The 15,239-nt window shown below is 41.3% G+C and overlaps 1 protein-coding gene across 8 annotated transcripts in view; it reads right to left on the reverse strand.

Moving 5' to 3' along the window:
* The window catches only part of LOC306887911 (DNA-binding protein SATB1-like), a 57,516-nt gene extending 42,779 nt beyond the window's left edge, over positions 1–14,737 (reverse strand). For 3 of the 8 annotated variants that reach the window (XM_079445945.1, XM_079445941.1, XM_079445938.1), the window contains exons 1-2: positions 14,523–14,703; positions 4,218–4,456 (exon numbers count right to left, since the gene is read on the reverse strand). In XM_079445945.1, coding sequence (XP_079302071.1) covers positions 4,218–4,428 — 211 coding nt within the window. In that variant the 5' untranslated portion in view covers positions 4,429–4,456; positions 14,523–14,703. Of the gene's footprint in view, positions 1–4,217; positions 4,457–5,585; positions 6,348–14,522 lie in introns of those variants that run through there. The other 5 variants (XM_079445942.1, XM_079445940.1, XM_079445943.1 and 2 more) reach the window with 5 other exon arrangements.
* Between the last annotated feature and the right edge of the window lie 502 nt (positions 14,738–15,239).

Consider the following 15,239-nt stretch of genomic DNA (forward strand, 5'->3'; position numbering starts at 1 on the left):
GGCCCGCAGACCAAGGCCGAGCAGGAGACCAGGACGGATCCGGAGGGACGGACCAGGGGGTTTCCGGCCCAACAGGAACCCCAGCGCACGGCCAGGGTGGGGCCGGAGGGACAAGCCAGGCAGTGACTTTAAGAACGGCCTCTGTGGCCGTGACAGGGCAGACAGTCAGTTCAGAAACGGCCTCTGTGGCCGTGACAGGGCAGGCAGTGAACTCAGGAACGGCCTCTGTGGCCGTGACAGGGCAGACAGTCAGTTCAGAAACGGCCTCTGTGGCCGTGACAGGGCAGGCAGTGAACTCAGGAACGGCCTCTGTGGCCGTGACAGGGCAGACAGTCAGTTCAGAAACGGCCTCTGTGGCCGTGACAGGGCAGGCAGTGAGCTCAGGGACGGTCTCTGGCAGGGTAAGGAGCTCGAGTGGAGCCTGCAGGGCGAGAAGTTCGGGTAGAGCCGGCAAGGCGAGGAGCTCGGGTGGCGCCGGCAGGGCAAGGCGCTCGGGTGGCGCCGGCAGGGCAAGGAGTCTGGGTGGCGCCGGCAGGGCGAGGAGCACGGGTGGCGCCGGCAGGGCGAGGAGCACGGGTGGCGCCGGCAGGGCGAGGAGCACGGGTGGCGCCGGCAGGGCGAGGAGCACGGGTGGCGCCGGCAGGGCGAGGAGCACTGGTGGCTCTGGCACGACCTCCTGGCCAGCAGTGAGCTCCTGGGTAGCCTCCTGGCCTTGTGGGACGGAGAAGGCCTTCCTCCGCCTCTTCCTCCGTCTCCGGGAGCGGGGCGCCGCTGCGGCATCCTCGGCCACCACTAGGGGATTGAGAGCGGGCACCGCCGCCTCGGGAGCGCTGTGAGCGGGCACCGCCGCCTCGGGAGCGCTGTGAGCGGGCACCGCCGCCTCGGGAGCGCTGTGAGCGGGCACCGCCGCCTCGGGAGCGCTGTGAGCGGGCACCGCCGCCTCGGGAGCGCTGTGAGCGGGCACCGCGGCCTCGGGAGCGCTGTGAGCGGGCACGGCCGCCTCGGGAGCGCTGTGAGCGGGCCCCGCCGCCTCGGGAGCGCTGTGAGCGGGCACCGCCGCCTCGGGAGCGCTGTGAGCGGGCACCGCCGCTTCGGGAGCGCTGTGAGCGGGCACCGCCGCTTGGAGAAGCGTCAAAAACTCCACCAATTCCCCAAAAGTCAAGTGGTGTAACTCCCTCATCCACTCCTCATCGAGGGGCTCATCAAGGGCAAGGTTGAAGAAGTCCTTGAGAGCCACCTCGTTGTATCCCAAACCCTCTGCTGCCTCACAAAACATCCAGGCAAACATCCTGACGTCAGTGCCCCTCTGACGGAGAGAGTGCAGCGTCCTGACCTGGAGGATCCGTAAAAAAGTGGGGTTCCTCACGTTAGGGGCTGGAGGATGGGAAGAATCCATTCCCCGCTGAGTTCTCTGATGTCGGCCACGTTCTGTCATGATACGTGCAGAGAAATGAAGCGAGAACTCAAGTGCAGGGAAATGGTGGTTTAATTATAAAAGAAACAAAACAGAAACAAACTACCCCGAGGGGGAAAACAGAGCATGGCAGAAACAAGAATCAGGAAACACACACGACTGACCGTACACAACATGTAACAACGTGGCCGAACAGAACTGCAAACACCAGGAACATAAATAGGGACACAAACGAGCAGGAACAGGTGAATTCACTAAACCAATAACGAGATAACAAGAGGGCGGAGTTAGACAATCAACCGGGGAACACATGGAACAATCACAACACAAACCCATGTGCTCAGACAAGACAGTGACATCTGGTGGCCAACCAGGGCACACCCACAGAATACGTGACACTTCTAAACAGTTTAAGGCATCCTTGCTGAATAAAGGTATTCATTTCATAATAAAACAAAACTATTTTTAATAGTACCAAAGTACTTTGTATGTAATGTTCTTTGACATTGAGTATTTAAGTATATTTTTCAACTTGTTTGCTAATTGTAAGCCAAATTATAAATTTTAAATTCTATGTTTTGTCATTAAAAGCAAAACTTGACATTTGACTTATTTTGAAAATTGTGTTAAAGACGATACATATATAACCTGAAAAAATTGTCATTCTTATTTTGTGAAACAAGAAAGGCTTTAAAAAAAATTTCAGCAAATCAGCTGAAATTATTATTTTTTATGCAAGGCTGTGTTATCAACAGTCTATCATCCACTGTAACGGTGTTACAATAAAGCAGCATTGTAACATGCATAATTAGATCAGAACGCAGAACAAGCGGAGACGACGTCAACAAAACAGCTCTGCTATTTAAACGTGTTAGCACACTAAAAGGTTAGAGCTCATTGCGGCTTTAGCGCTTTATTTATTGTTAAGGTGCTCAAATCACATTAGAATACTTCTTCAGGCAGATCCCAGTACCCTTCCCATGATGCTGTGCAGTGGCTCCCAATGCACCGTATAGCCTTGAGCTTTACGAGTCTGTGTAAACAGCATGCCTCTATCAGGGAAAAAATAAAAAAAACGAAGAATCTCCATCCAAAGCTGTCATGTGTTCGGGTTTACTGTGCAAATATCACATAATACCAGCCAGCTGCAACACTGCGGTGATGAAATTTCAGGAACTTCATGATCTCTTGGACCCAGGATCTTTATTTTTAAAGGGTTTAATACAGGCTGGGGGTAATATCAACGCCGTCTATCCGGGGCAATCTTAATAAATCATATTTCTGCTCCTCGCGGTCGCAGTTTCCGAAGAATATTACCGTTTTCTGGAAAACAATCAATAAATAGGGTAATCATAAGCAGATGCCAGGGAATGTGCTGAATCGAAGCTTTTCCATTTTTAATAGATAAAGATCTAACAATAAAGACTGCTGTGTCGGTTCATTTCGGGATCAATACACGCTTTGTTCCCAGAGAGCTGAGAAAAGCCCATGGTAAATATTATTCAGCTGAAACAATGAATACAGTAGCTTCCAAAGTTCAGCAAGCACTCAGCAAAAGTTGAGTTTTTCCCATAAATAATAATAACGGTTACCCAGAGAGCTATAGAATGCGGCCGGGGAACATGAACAACTGATGCTAGTTGTTGTAGCTAAAGCGTTTTCCCTTTAATTGTACACTGCAGATATATATACGTATATGGATATATGGGTAGTTGACAAATAAAAATTGGACTGTGTCCTATGTGAAAAAGCAAAAATGTAGAAAAAAAACCCCAACACAAATAACATAAGAAAAATGTATCTTCATTCTTAGGGTTATAAATAGCATGAGAGAGGTTTATCGTCAATGTTAGAGGTTATTTGTTTTACATTTTTCGGTCACACCATAGTACACATTGATACATTAACTACCCATATATCTGTTAGTGATTTTTTGTTGAATTAATTCCACAGCCATAACATGCCAAAATAAATAGCAATGCTCTAAAATGTCAAATTAGCAGCCAATAAAATAATCAGGGTTCATTTACTAAGAATTTTGATTTGAAAAGTTTTTTGTGACACACCAAAGCAGCAGACAAAGTACTACAGTGACTGTTTTCTATAAAAACAATGCAAATATGCTTACAATAACTACTAAATGTATTGTTAGAAATGCAAACTACTTTGCATAATTTTACCCAGAATTTAACCAGATGCCTGATATAAGGGTTCTAACCGTCCATAGCCACAACATAAAATGGGACATTTTGTCGGTCACTTGGGTTTCTGCCTGATTAAATATCTGGTAGCCCCGCCCATTTTGAAATGTCATTGGTGCAAATTTGAATGGACAGACAAATTGCTTCTCGCTAAAATCAATTCCATCCTAGTTAGGACACAGACTCTTAGAAATAAAGGTTCCATATGGGTTTTTTTCTAGCGATGCAATAAATCATTTTTTGGTTCCCCAAAGAAACTTGAACCCTTTTCCACTATAAAAGACCTTTTATGGAATGGTGGAATTTTAAGAGGTTAAATGTTTTAAGGTTCTTTACTAGGATTGATGGTTCCATGAAGAACCTTTAGCATCCATGGAAACTTTCAAATGCACAAAAAGTTCTTTATAGTGAAAACAGGCTCTTCGGATATTTAAAATGTTCTTCACACTTTAAAAAAAAAAAAAAAAAAACGTTCTATTAAAAACTGTTGACTGAAAGGTTCTTTGGGGAACAAATAATGGTTTTTCTATTGCACCACAGAGAAAAGCCCCTTTTGGAACCTTTATTTTTAAGAGTGCAGTGGTAAGAAAAAGCAAACTCACCTCTCTTGTGGCAGGCCTTCAGATGATGTCCAGGGGGTTTGAAGTGCACTCCGGAGAGTTTCGCTCCAGTGCTACCTAGACGAGACCTGCCCAGCGGGCTTCCGTTCTGTTCCAGGCGGGCCATTTTGGCTGGAGGGGCCTTGGTGTCGTTCAGATTGTTGACCATCTCACAGTTCTCCTTCCCCTGGCATGTTTCGCTGAGATGCTCCATGGTTCTCAGCACCACTGCTCACTGTCACCTGAAGGGAAAAATAACAAGAAAAGCAGCGGCGTCAGGACGGCTGGATAATCAAGTGCCATAAAATAAACATCGTAAACTTTTTTCACCCAATTATAAAGATTACCGAGCCTAAAAAACAATGAAATTGCAACATAAACTCTGTCTCTTCCATGTAGACTGAAATGTCAAATCAAGCCTAATGTTACATGGCATTTACAATGTTTCATGCAACGATCACATTCCCATTCCTAAGAGCATGTATTATGTATTTCTAACCCACTGCAGAATCCCATGTGGAGAGCAAACAAGCCGGTTTTTGTACAGTCGCATTAATGTGCAGAGGAGTCCACTTCAGTGATCAGCGCACCGTACAATGAACCTTTCCATACAAGAGAGACAGGCTGTGAAATATTTAGCAGATCAGATCTCTTGGTATAAAACTGAAAGACCCTGAATTCCTGATTGAAGTGAAGACACGCAACTGTTTTGGTTGTAACTGTTTGTATTTAATGACACCCAAAAAAAAAGTTTCCCTAAAATGCCAAAACAAAAGAAAGGCCTCGGATTATCTAAGATTACCAGAAAAGGGACTTGCACCTTGTCTCAACATTGCATTCACAGCGATAAAGGAACATTGCACCAGACACCATGACAGACGGGGTTAGATTTCATCAAACAGGCCAAACAAGACATCAGACATGCAACAATGAATTCCACAGCACTGAACACCAGATGAACTTATGTGACTTCATTTAAAAACTAATAAAACTGGAAAAGAGGATATAGATAAAAAAAAGATGAACTCTGTGCACTTATATGTGAATGGAAACACTTAGCAAGTGTTATCTTAAAAACATATATTTCTACTTCTCCAGACCCTTAAAATGCATTGCTGTAACCTAATGCAGGTTGATTGAGGCATATAGCACATATATTACTACATAATTGCGTTTTAGGTGCATAACATAGAATTCAACAATTAAAAATGTCTTGTATCCATACAGAAATATATATATATATATATATATATATATATATATATATATATATATTTTTAAGATTTAAAAAATAAAAGAGAATATTTACAAATAATTAAAACCGTTCAATAAACCAAAGAAATCAGAAAAACAACACAAGCTTGAACTCACCACTTTAAGAAGAACATATAAAGGAGCTGTGGATGAACAGCGACTTCAAGTTTTGGCAGGAGGAGCACAAACTTCACTCGAATATCAGTTTTATGTCAGCTATTCTATTCTGAAACATAGAAAACTTCCAGATCGTCCACGCCAAAACCTAACATCAAGCGCTATGCCAAGAATTACAGCGCATGATACATGAAGAACCATATAGACGAAGCGCAAAGTACTTTAAAATGTGATGAGAGCTAAAAACCGTAGTCGCATGCAATCAAGCCGAAATGCAACGATCTCCGGTGAGTCTAGAGTTCAATAGAGTTTACGATCATATCCACCGTCTGTTTGTGCGCAGAATAACCTTTAAAAATAAAAGTAACCGCCAGCGTCCCCTACACATCCCATTGAGCTTCAACAATACGCGCCTATAGGAACAGAAGCGTTCGTGAATCGCCTCTCATCTGGCCAAACAACAGCACGAAGCCCCAGCGACCTGCCGTCTCATCTCGAGCCGATCTGCGGATCCAAAGCAGCTTTAAAAGTGCGCGATACACTTTCGAACGTCGAATGAAACATCAAAGCATCCGAACATTCCTGACGCACGTCAGCGCTACATTGTATCTTCCGCTTGATACATTAGTAACATTGGCGCTAGGTCATTTTCTTTCTGTTTCCCTTCTGTCTCTCTCTCTCTCTCTCTCCGTCTCTCTCTCTCTCTCTCTCTGTCCCCATTAAATTATGAGTTGCATCGGCTCATCCCTCCCTCTCCGCGCTGCCTGCCGCTTCTCCTCATCTCTAAACCTCCTAAACGACGCGATTGAAGACGGGTTTCTGCTGCTCCAGCGTCTGTCGCTGTCCTGGAGGAGGATGGACGCGAAAATAAAGTAAAAGTGCCGGAGAACGAGGATGATGATGGTGGATTTCCGCCTGCACGCGCGCAGGAATTTTTAATCAGCTTGATTAGAGTGAGGCGGTTCTGCATTTATTACTGAATCTACACACACATATCCTGTACACACACATACAGGATGCACAGGCACCGAACAGCACAATAAAATCGCTTTGTCACAAAATAAACGATCTTTTTTTGTAAGCGTGTGCATTTTGATCCCGATGGTGTGTGTTGAGATGTTAATGATGAGTTGATCAGCAGAATCGGGGGAAGGAAGCAAACGCAAATGATCGTATGAACGAGTGTGATGATATTATTTTGACGCGGTTCTGTTTTAAAAAGTTACAAAAGAGCCTCAAGAGTACAATATTTCTTATAGCAAAAGGACACGCCATCTGTCAGTGATGCTGGTGCATGACACACACACACACACACACACACACACACACACACACACACACACACACATATGTGCAAGTGACAGCAAACGACCAACCCTGAACACACACACACACACACACACAGAGAGAGCGATCTAATTTATGCAAATATGATGGAAGAATAAATGAATGCACACTAGTTTAAAAAATGTTTAGTGATTATTTATGAGGAAATGAATTGCATTTTATAAAATAGTATCAATAAAACAAAGACTTTTGATGCATTTGATGAATTAATTATTAAACTAAAACTCTTAATTATTTTGACATCAAAACAGGAATTAAATCATTCCCAGCTTTATTTGATTGAAAAAAAGATGCCCACTGCAATAAAAGAAAATAATTATTACAGAGGAATTATATGTTATCTACACTGGAATATATATTACCATAATTAAAAACACAATGACATATATAGACAACAGTCATGCAGAAATATGTGCAAGGGTCAAATTTAATCACTCATGGTTTGGAAGTAACACCACATCCTGACCGGTTAAATTGACTTTCAAAGATCTGTATTTACTAACATACCGTGTTTAGGATTTCAACATTGTATTGAATGTATAAATAAATAAGTATACCAGTAATAGATAAATGCATACACACACACACACACTCAAAAGTTTAAGAACCTGGATGCTTTGTTTCTGCTACTGTATGTTATTATTATAATACAAGTGAGAGTGAAATATATTATTTATTATAAAAACAAGAAGATGAGTTTTAAAGGTAACCAAGCACATGCCCATGTCAGAATCAACAATTATAATGACTAATGGGCCCAATAATTAATTATAGTGAAGACATTAAAATGTGTTTTTAAAAGCAGGAGTGTGTAACATGTATAGACATGAAACAGAAGGTGATAAAGCTATATGAAATCAGCAGAAGTGCTGAACTAGAACACTAAGTATCACTGCTGTTAAAAACAGGAAATGTAAGAGAAGAGCGATGACCAAAAAAGGTGGATGCATTTCAAGAGGTCGCGAAAATGCAAAGTAGTTTTTTTTGTTTTTTGTTTTTTTAATGTCACATATGAATGCAAAATATGTGATATGCCATTCGTACAACACTAAACACATTTCCGGCGTTGATGTGAAATTGCACGGAGCTTGTTTTCTATCTTGAGATGTTAGTCCTTGTGCAACACATTGGGTGGCGCAGCAGCTACAGCGACGCTCTAGATTAGGCCAAAAACAGTGGCTCTTTTACGCAAGACACATTCAGTATTTCAATGCAAAACGTAAAAATATGTAGCTGAAACTATTTCAATCAGATCTGATGCTTCAAATCATCAATCGTAGTAAATAATATGAGTTTTATCTGGTGCATTTCTGCTCCCAAAATCCATCATTGGCTCTAAAAGGCAATTCCAAAATCACAAATGGATTGTGCAGTTGCATCGTTCCACTCTTATTTCCACAGTAAAATAGAAACACGGGCTGGGCGCAGTGGTAAGCGGAGCGTGGCCGCCATGTTGACGTGCTGTGGCTGCAGTCTCCTCTGCACTCGTACAAGAGCATCACACAATTTCTGCCGGCCTTGCCAGGAGGGTCCTGATGCTGCCAACAGGTGCAGACACTGCCAAGAGCCCTGGCACACACACACACACACCGCCCAACAACACCAACTCTGACATACAGAAGGGCATGCAGATTCACAGAGCAGAAATGATTTGATCAACTGTGGTTATAATTCAGCTCTCGCCCATTTAAAGAAGGGTAAACACAATTGAAGAGTTGAAAATGCCAATATTTGTAGCACGCTCAGAGGAAACACTAATGAATACTAATATGCTAGTGATTTAAAAAAAGAAAATAATAATAAACAAATGCACAATGCAGAACAAAAGCAATGCACAAACAAAACTGCAAAAATGTCCTGCACTGCCATTTTTATTGGTGTAACAATTTATTTAGCCATACTAATAGAAATAATATAAAATATTTTATCTAAGCATTTTCGGGTTTTCAAATTTGAGATGCAAGCCTAATTTGATGTCAGTTTATACTTATTTAAAAAAAAAAAAAATTGTTAAAATACAATTTTAATTAAAAAATGTATTTAATTGTTTTTTTTTTTCATTTTATAGCATCCTAAAGATATTGCACTCCTGGAATATGATCATTTTATGTTAATTTATATTGCCATATTTATATATTTAAATAAATTTATATGTCATATTTAAATCACATAATTTAACAAAAAATAACAAAATGTATTTTTTAATTCTGACTACATTTGATTTTTTTTTTATTAATTCATAATTCTAAAAAAAAAAAAAAAAGTGTTAATTTCTTCAGCACTTCTAATACACTTTTAATTTTTTTCATCCTAGGATGTTGCATTGCTTATTTCGGCTTTTTTTTTTTTTCAAGCTCATCCGGTTTCCCCCGGAATAGTGACACAATATGTGTAAGTGTACATCCAAAGTTAGAAACCCCTATGACAACAAGACAGTACGGTCTTCCTCTTTTTAGCTGCACTGGAGGCAGTTTATCACTCGGCACATTTCACCAGCACTATTCTGACTGCTCGCACGCGTAGGTGTTGTTTAGTCTATGTGCTTGCCACTTCCGCAATGTTAAATGTGCATTAACAAGATTATTTGAGGTAGTGTTATAAATCAGAGCCAAGAGCATCTCGGCAGTTTGATAACATAAACAGCATGGGGTAGAGTCATCAGTGCCCACCACATACCGAACAGAGACACTGAATCAATGCGGAGGCAAATGGGCAGTATACAAATCTCCATTAGATGCATTCAAAACAAACATTTCCTGGAAACACGAAAACGTGGAACTCATTACAGTCTCTAAATATTGGTGGCTGGCACATTTTTAGACAGAATAGAGGAGCTGTGTTACTCGAGAACATTAATACAGTAGTTTGCAGTTGACTGTGCACGACTCACATGACTTGTAAGTGTATTAAATAATAAAAATAACCTGCAGTAATAGACTTATGTGCATGAAGGGAGTCTAACTCCATCACTTTATATGTGCAGGCTAATTATTTAATGCATGCAGTGGCATAAAGCGATGCAGCACAGTGAACAGTCATTTCTGTCTAGTGCACAGTGTGTTGTTGAACCTCTAGTGTGCACTGTAAAAGTCCCCCTGTGGCTTGCTCGCATCTGAACACCTGCCAAATAAAGTGCGCGAGACTTTTAAATCAGTGAAAGCCTGCGAGAGCTAAAGTCCGGCTGCACACAAGCCAACGACAACAAAAAGATCCTGCTCTTTGAATCTCCCTCAGGAATCCGTATTAATTATTTAAAAACAATTACTCCCTCCGAGCGCACGAGAGAGGCTCTTTATCGGCTCATCGCTTGTTTATTCCCCGCTTTTATCGAATTATAAAACAAATCCGTCATCTAACGATCAAGCGAGATCAGTTTCAAGGCCCGGGAAATTACTTTTCTGTCACTGCAGTGGGGCAGCATCACATGATCGAATAATTAGCCCTCTAATTTCTGCCTCGTGGATTGCGACGTATCAACAATTAATAGAGTTAAAGCGGCAGGGAGAGAAAACCGATGTGAAGCTCTTTTTTTGTCCGAGCTTTGCTGAGATGCAACGCATGGGCCCACGCATTTACTGTGCCCGCAGAAGTTTTAGCAGAATTGCAACGCCCGTCATTCACAAAGTTTTACACGTCTCCACATTTTGGCTCGTTTTATTATGCTTTCAACTTTCAAAACGAGTGCAGTACTCTCACTTGCAACATTTAACACACATTTCTAAAGATATTCCCGCAAAATGAGTGCAGGAAATGCAATCAAGTCTGATAATAAATGAGCACACTTGTCTTTTTTCTGCAGTAAAGCATGCACTGAAAGACGGCACTCTTGAAAATAAACCTTTCCACTGCACAAAAACACCTTTTTGGAAACTTTATTTTGAAAAACTCCAAGGTCATCGGATTCAAATCTTACAGGGAACACGCACATGCATATGCACTGAGAAAATGTACCTTTTAAGTTATGCATAAAAGCATATGGCAAGTATATAAATGCAAACTTGAACCGATTTGCAGTTTACTCGAAGGATTTTCAGTTTTATCAATATACTTCTTCCTTCTCTTTCAGTGTTTCTCTATATGTGTGTGCACGAGAAATCAAAAGCAACAATTGAAAGCCCTTGCTTCTTTTCAGTTGACTACACTGCAAAGGCAAAGATTTGCATGGTGTTAATCTGCGTCCCTCCAAATCTCTATAAGTGCATGTGTGTGCGTTTGCACTGTAAAAGAGAGTATCTTCTTTAATTGTTTGTTGCAAGTACGTGGGTGGGTATTAAAACCCTGATCTTTTGCAGTATGTGCATTCCTCTGATACATACTGCTTTCTTTGTGTCACTTTACCAGAACAAAGGATTCAAGAAAACCTACACAGATCGGATAACGACAAGCATAGAAATAGCAGACAATAATGTGAGATCAAAACATATGGAGTGTCTATATTTAGGTTATGCGAAATTTAAAAAGGTTTAAGGTGGAACTGAGTGCGTATTTCAAATTGTATTAGTGATGGTGCTGCGGAGAATGATTATATTGCTCTTCTGATTTTGCACAAATGTCATTTAGCCTAAGCATGACCAAATCGACATGACGCACTTTTGACGCTTTGTCCTCTGAAAAGATCCGGCGCCGATTCTCAAAACCTGATAAAAGCAAACACGTAAACATATACAACAACAACAAAAAAAAAGAGACAGAGAGATAGCGCTTGAGGAATCAAACGCAAGACGAGATGTGGATTTTAGCACGAGCGTCAAATCGTTGCTGATATATGCAAATCATCTCGGGAAAAAGTTGGAAAACGGTGCTAAATTATTCTCGAGTTGCATGTGATCGTCTACCGTTTTACATGCTTGACTCAGAGCCCAAGTATGCACAAACAATCCTTAATTTTCCTTTCTTCTTTTTTTCCCCAAACTGGTTTGAGCTTGTCATCAAAAGTCTCTGATTCATTGTTACCTTTCCTAACTATTAGAAATCATAACAGCTCTTTCCAAACAGGGTGGAATCTCCAAGCAGCCACATATTAAAAAACGAGACAGACCTCTTATTTGCTGGCGACAGTCTAATAAATGCATACTCTGGCAGCTAAACAGGTATTTACCGTGCTCTAACCACAAGTATAATTCTTCTCTTTGCTGAGCTGTTATTTCAGCCTAGCATTCATTACCGCCGTGGTAAAGACGATTAATGGTTTTACCCCAGAAATCACTCTTGACTTCACTGTACATGAATCAGACACAGACCAACCAAGAAGTTCTTCATCTGGGAGGCGAGGAATTTTAGGTTGCACCTCGATTGCTGTCACTTACAACAAGACAAATCATGCGAGATAGAGTGGAAATAATTCATCAAGGACGAGTTGCCTTGATTATACTCTCAGGTGCATGCTGAAAATAACCGATGCACCGAGCCGGATAATTGGTCTCAAAGGGTCGGGAGGGCGACCGGGGGTGCGCTTCTCCCTGACAAAGATGCAACTCTGTGTCTCGACGTTAAGAGGCGAGAAGTTGCGTTATTAAGGGTTTAGAGAGCACTGACCTTTCTGATCCCCCAAATTGAAGGCTACTTGCTGAACAATATCACCTTCTCTCTCAGAAGCTACTCTGACTTCCTGTTGTTATTTGCCGCTCGAGGATGTGCTACGCATTTAGGGCCTAACTGACAGCATTGATCATAGCAGACGTGTGTCCTACTATAATTTTTAACATGCCGTATGCCGTAGCATCTTTGTTACTTACGGTCCGTCCGAGCGTGCCAGACTATGCCACTGCGCTGAGATTTGGGACAGAGATATCGGTGCAGATGATGAATCAGGCTTGGTTATCATATCAGGGTGAGTATCTGAACAATAACAACCAGCCGTGGAAATGGGGTTAGGTGATAGCAAAAAAAAAAAAATGGTTAACAACTTTCAAGTCGAGATCAAGGGGACCCACGCGGTTTCACATCAGCAGACTGTACACTAACGTGACACCGTGAAGAAGATGTCAGAATGAAACAAGTGAAGAAAAACCTGCATAATAGCAGTGACTTTGATGTCAAACAGCACTTACAAGAAGCAAACCTGACGCTGGCAGGAAAAGCTCACAAGCTCTATTCTGAGAAACACTGACCAGATCAACCGCACTAATTCTACCCCAGATAACTAGTAATCTCAAGAAGAATAACCTCGTTTTTACCACATTGACCTGTTAATGAGGAATCAGATATACTGTGCACTACAAATGAGATTGCAAAAAGTGTGCCAGTCACACATAGCAATAATATTCCAGGCCTGCACTTATTACTGTCCTCGATTGAATTCCATATAATCAATATATTATCACCGATTGATTCATTACATGCACGTCATTTTGCACTGCAACAAATATCATTTGTGGACAGCACCTTGCCCACGAGTGATGAACATCATGCACTTCCTACAACTGCTCTCTGCTCTTCATCAACATACCAAAGTGAAACATAATAATAGTAATGTACGGTCGCTACCCATAACCATAACAGTAATGTTCATCAATTTAAATGCAACATTTAATGAACCACTTTGTAATATAATTTATTCTATCACACCCCATATAATTGTCAATTAAGAGCGGTAGATATGAATTAAAAGCATAGAGATGCATATTTGATTTTATTTGTGCAGAGTGACAAATTTCAGGTCAAAAATCAGGAAATGTGTTAATCTCAGTTGTGAATGATTATTTTTAGTGCTGAGCTGCTGAACACACACTGATTATTAGTACTTTCACTAAAGCAAATGTACTGACAGTCTGATATTTTAAAGAAATTGAAATGAGTGCAAAAAGAATAGATATTCTGACTAATGTGCATTTGAAAACCCCTTAATATGATTATTTCTGCATTATGTACATTAAATGTTATTCTTCGAAAATGTGTGTCTGCATCTTAACTCCCTAAAGTCAGATCTGTCGCCTTTTTTCTTTGCATGTAAATGCATATCAAACTTTCTCATGTTTACAAGCGTAAAATGTCACACTTAGTTGCACGGGGTCCTGACCACTACATCCTCCTATTAAAACTGAGACGTTAAGTTTTACATCACACCAGAAAAGGAAAACAGGGTGATGTGATTCTCTGCAGGCTGACAGTCAGTTTTATTTAGAATCATTTAGTCATATTAGTCATTTCATCTTATTTAGGAGCATGTCTGCCTCTTGACTCCATAAAATTGGATTTTTTTTCTGTTTACAGCTTGTGCACATATGTTATGATATTGTAAATGCAATAGGTTTGTGCTTTTATATTCTGAAAGTGTATGGTTATAAATAATCGCATTTGTCAAGTCACTATCTAATATGAACTTTTTTTTTTTAAATCAATATTTAGAGATTTACAACCAATATGCAGTGCATAAAATACCTGGATGTTTAAAAGACGAATAGAAGAAAATCAGTTGCATCTGAACGTACGCAGGAATGTTTTTTTCCCCCCTCGCCGTCAATTGTTATTGTTTATCTATTGACAAGACAGGACAGCAAACAGATCTGACTGGTCGTTAAATATACAGCAGCTCTGCGTTCGGAGCAGATGCTCAGAGACATCAGAGAAAGAAAATAAATACGACAATACCTTAAAGAAGTTAGCAATCTCCGCGAAAGCGCTCGTTTTCCATCCAAAAGTTGAGAAGGCTCGTTTAACTTCGTCCCGACGTTGAGAGATCCAAAGCCGGCGCGCGTTCGCAGCTCTGCTCGCTGATGGAGATGGAGATGTCCCTGCGCGTACAAGCTGAAGTTGGAAGCGCACGGACTGCGCGCAACGTGGGCTGCGATGCGGGATAGAAGCGCAAGAGAAGGGGGAGGGTTCGAGCTCGATGAGAGGGGTGTCAGGTAAACGAACCGCCCCTCCCCGTCGACATAAGACGATCTGCCAGCTGTGGCGCACCGCGTCTTCTTGCCCCACTTTGATTTTTGGAGCGGCGCGTCTCCATGCGCGCTCTCCAGGGACTCATCCACTTTCACACTCAGCCATTCTCATATTTACACACCACATGTTAAAAAAATGTCAGGAAGGAGGACTGTATAAAATTATTTAAAACTTGCCATCCGCAGCCACGGTGTGTTTACACTTCTAGTCATTTAATTTCATGTGCGACTTTATACACACACACACACACACACACACTCGCGGATCTTAATACGGGATCACAAGAAAGCATTTGATTTTTAAAGCTTGTTTATAGATCAATAAGTTTTCAATTACGCGCGTGTGAGATTAAAATCCAAATGAATATAGAGAGAACACAATCTTGTGAAGAAGAAGTAAATGCGCATTTGAAGCGGATGTTAA

Source organism: Barbus barbus (assembly GCF_936440315.1).
Source record: "Barbus barbus genome assembly, chromosome: 21".
Classification (NCBI taxonomy): domain Eukaryota; kingdom Metazoa; phylum Chordata; class Actinopteri; order Cypriniformes; family Cyprinidae; genus Barbus; species Barbus barbus.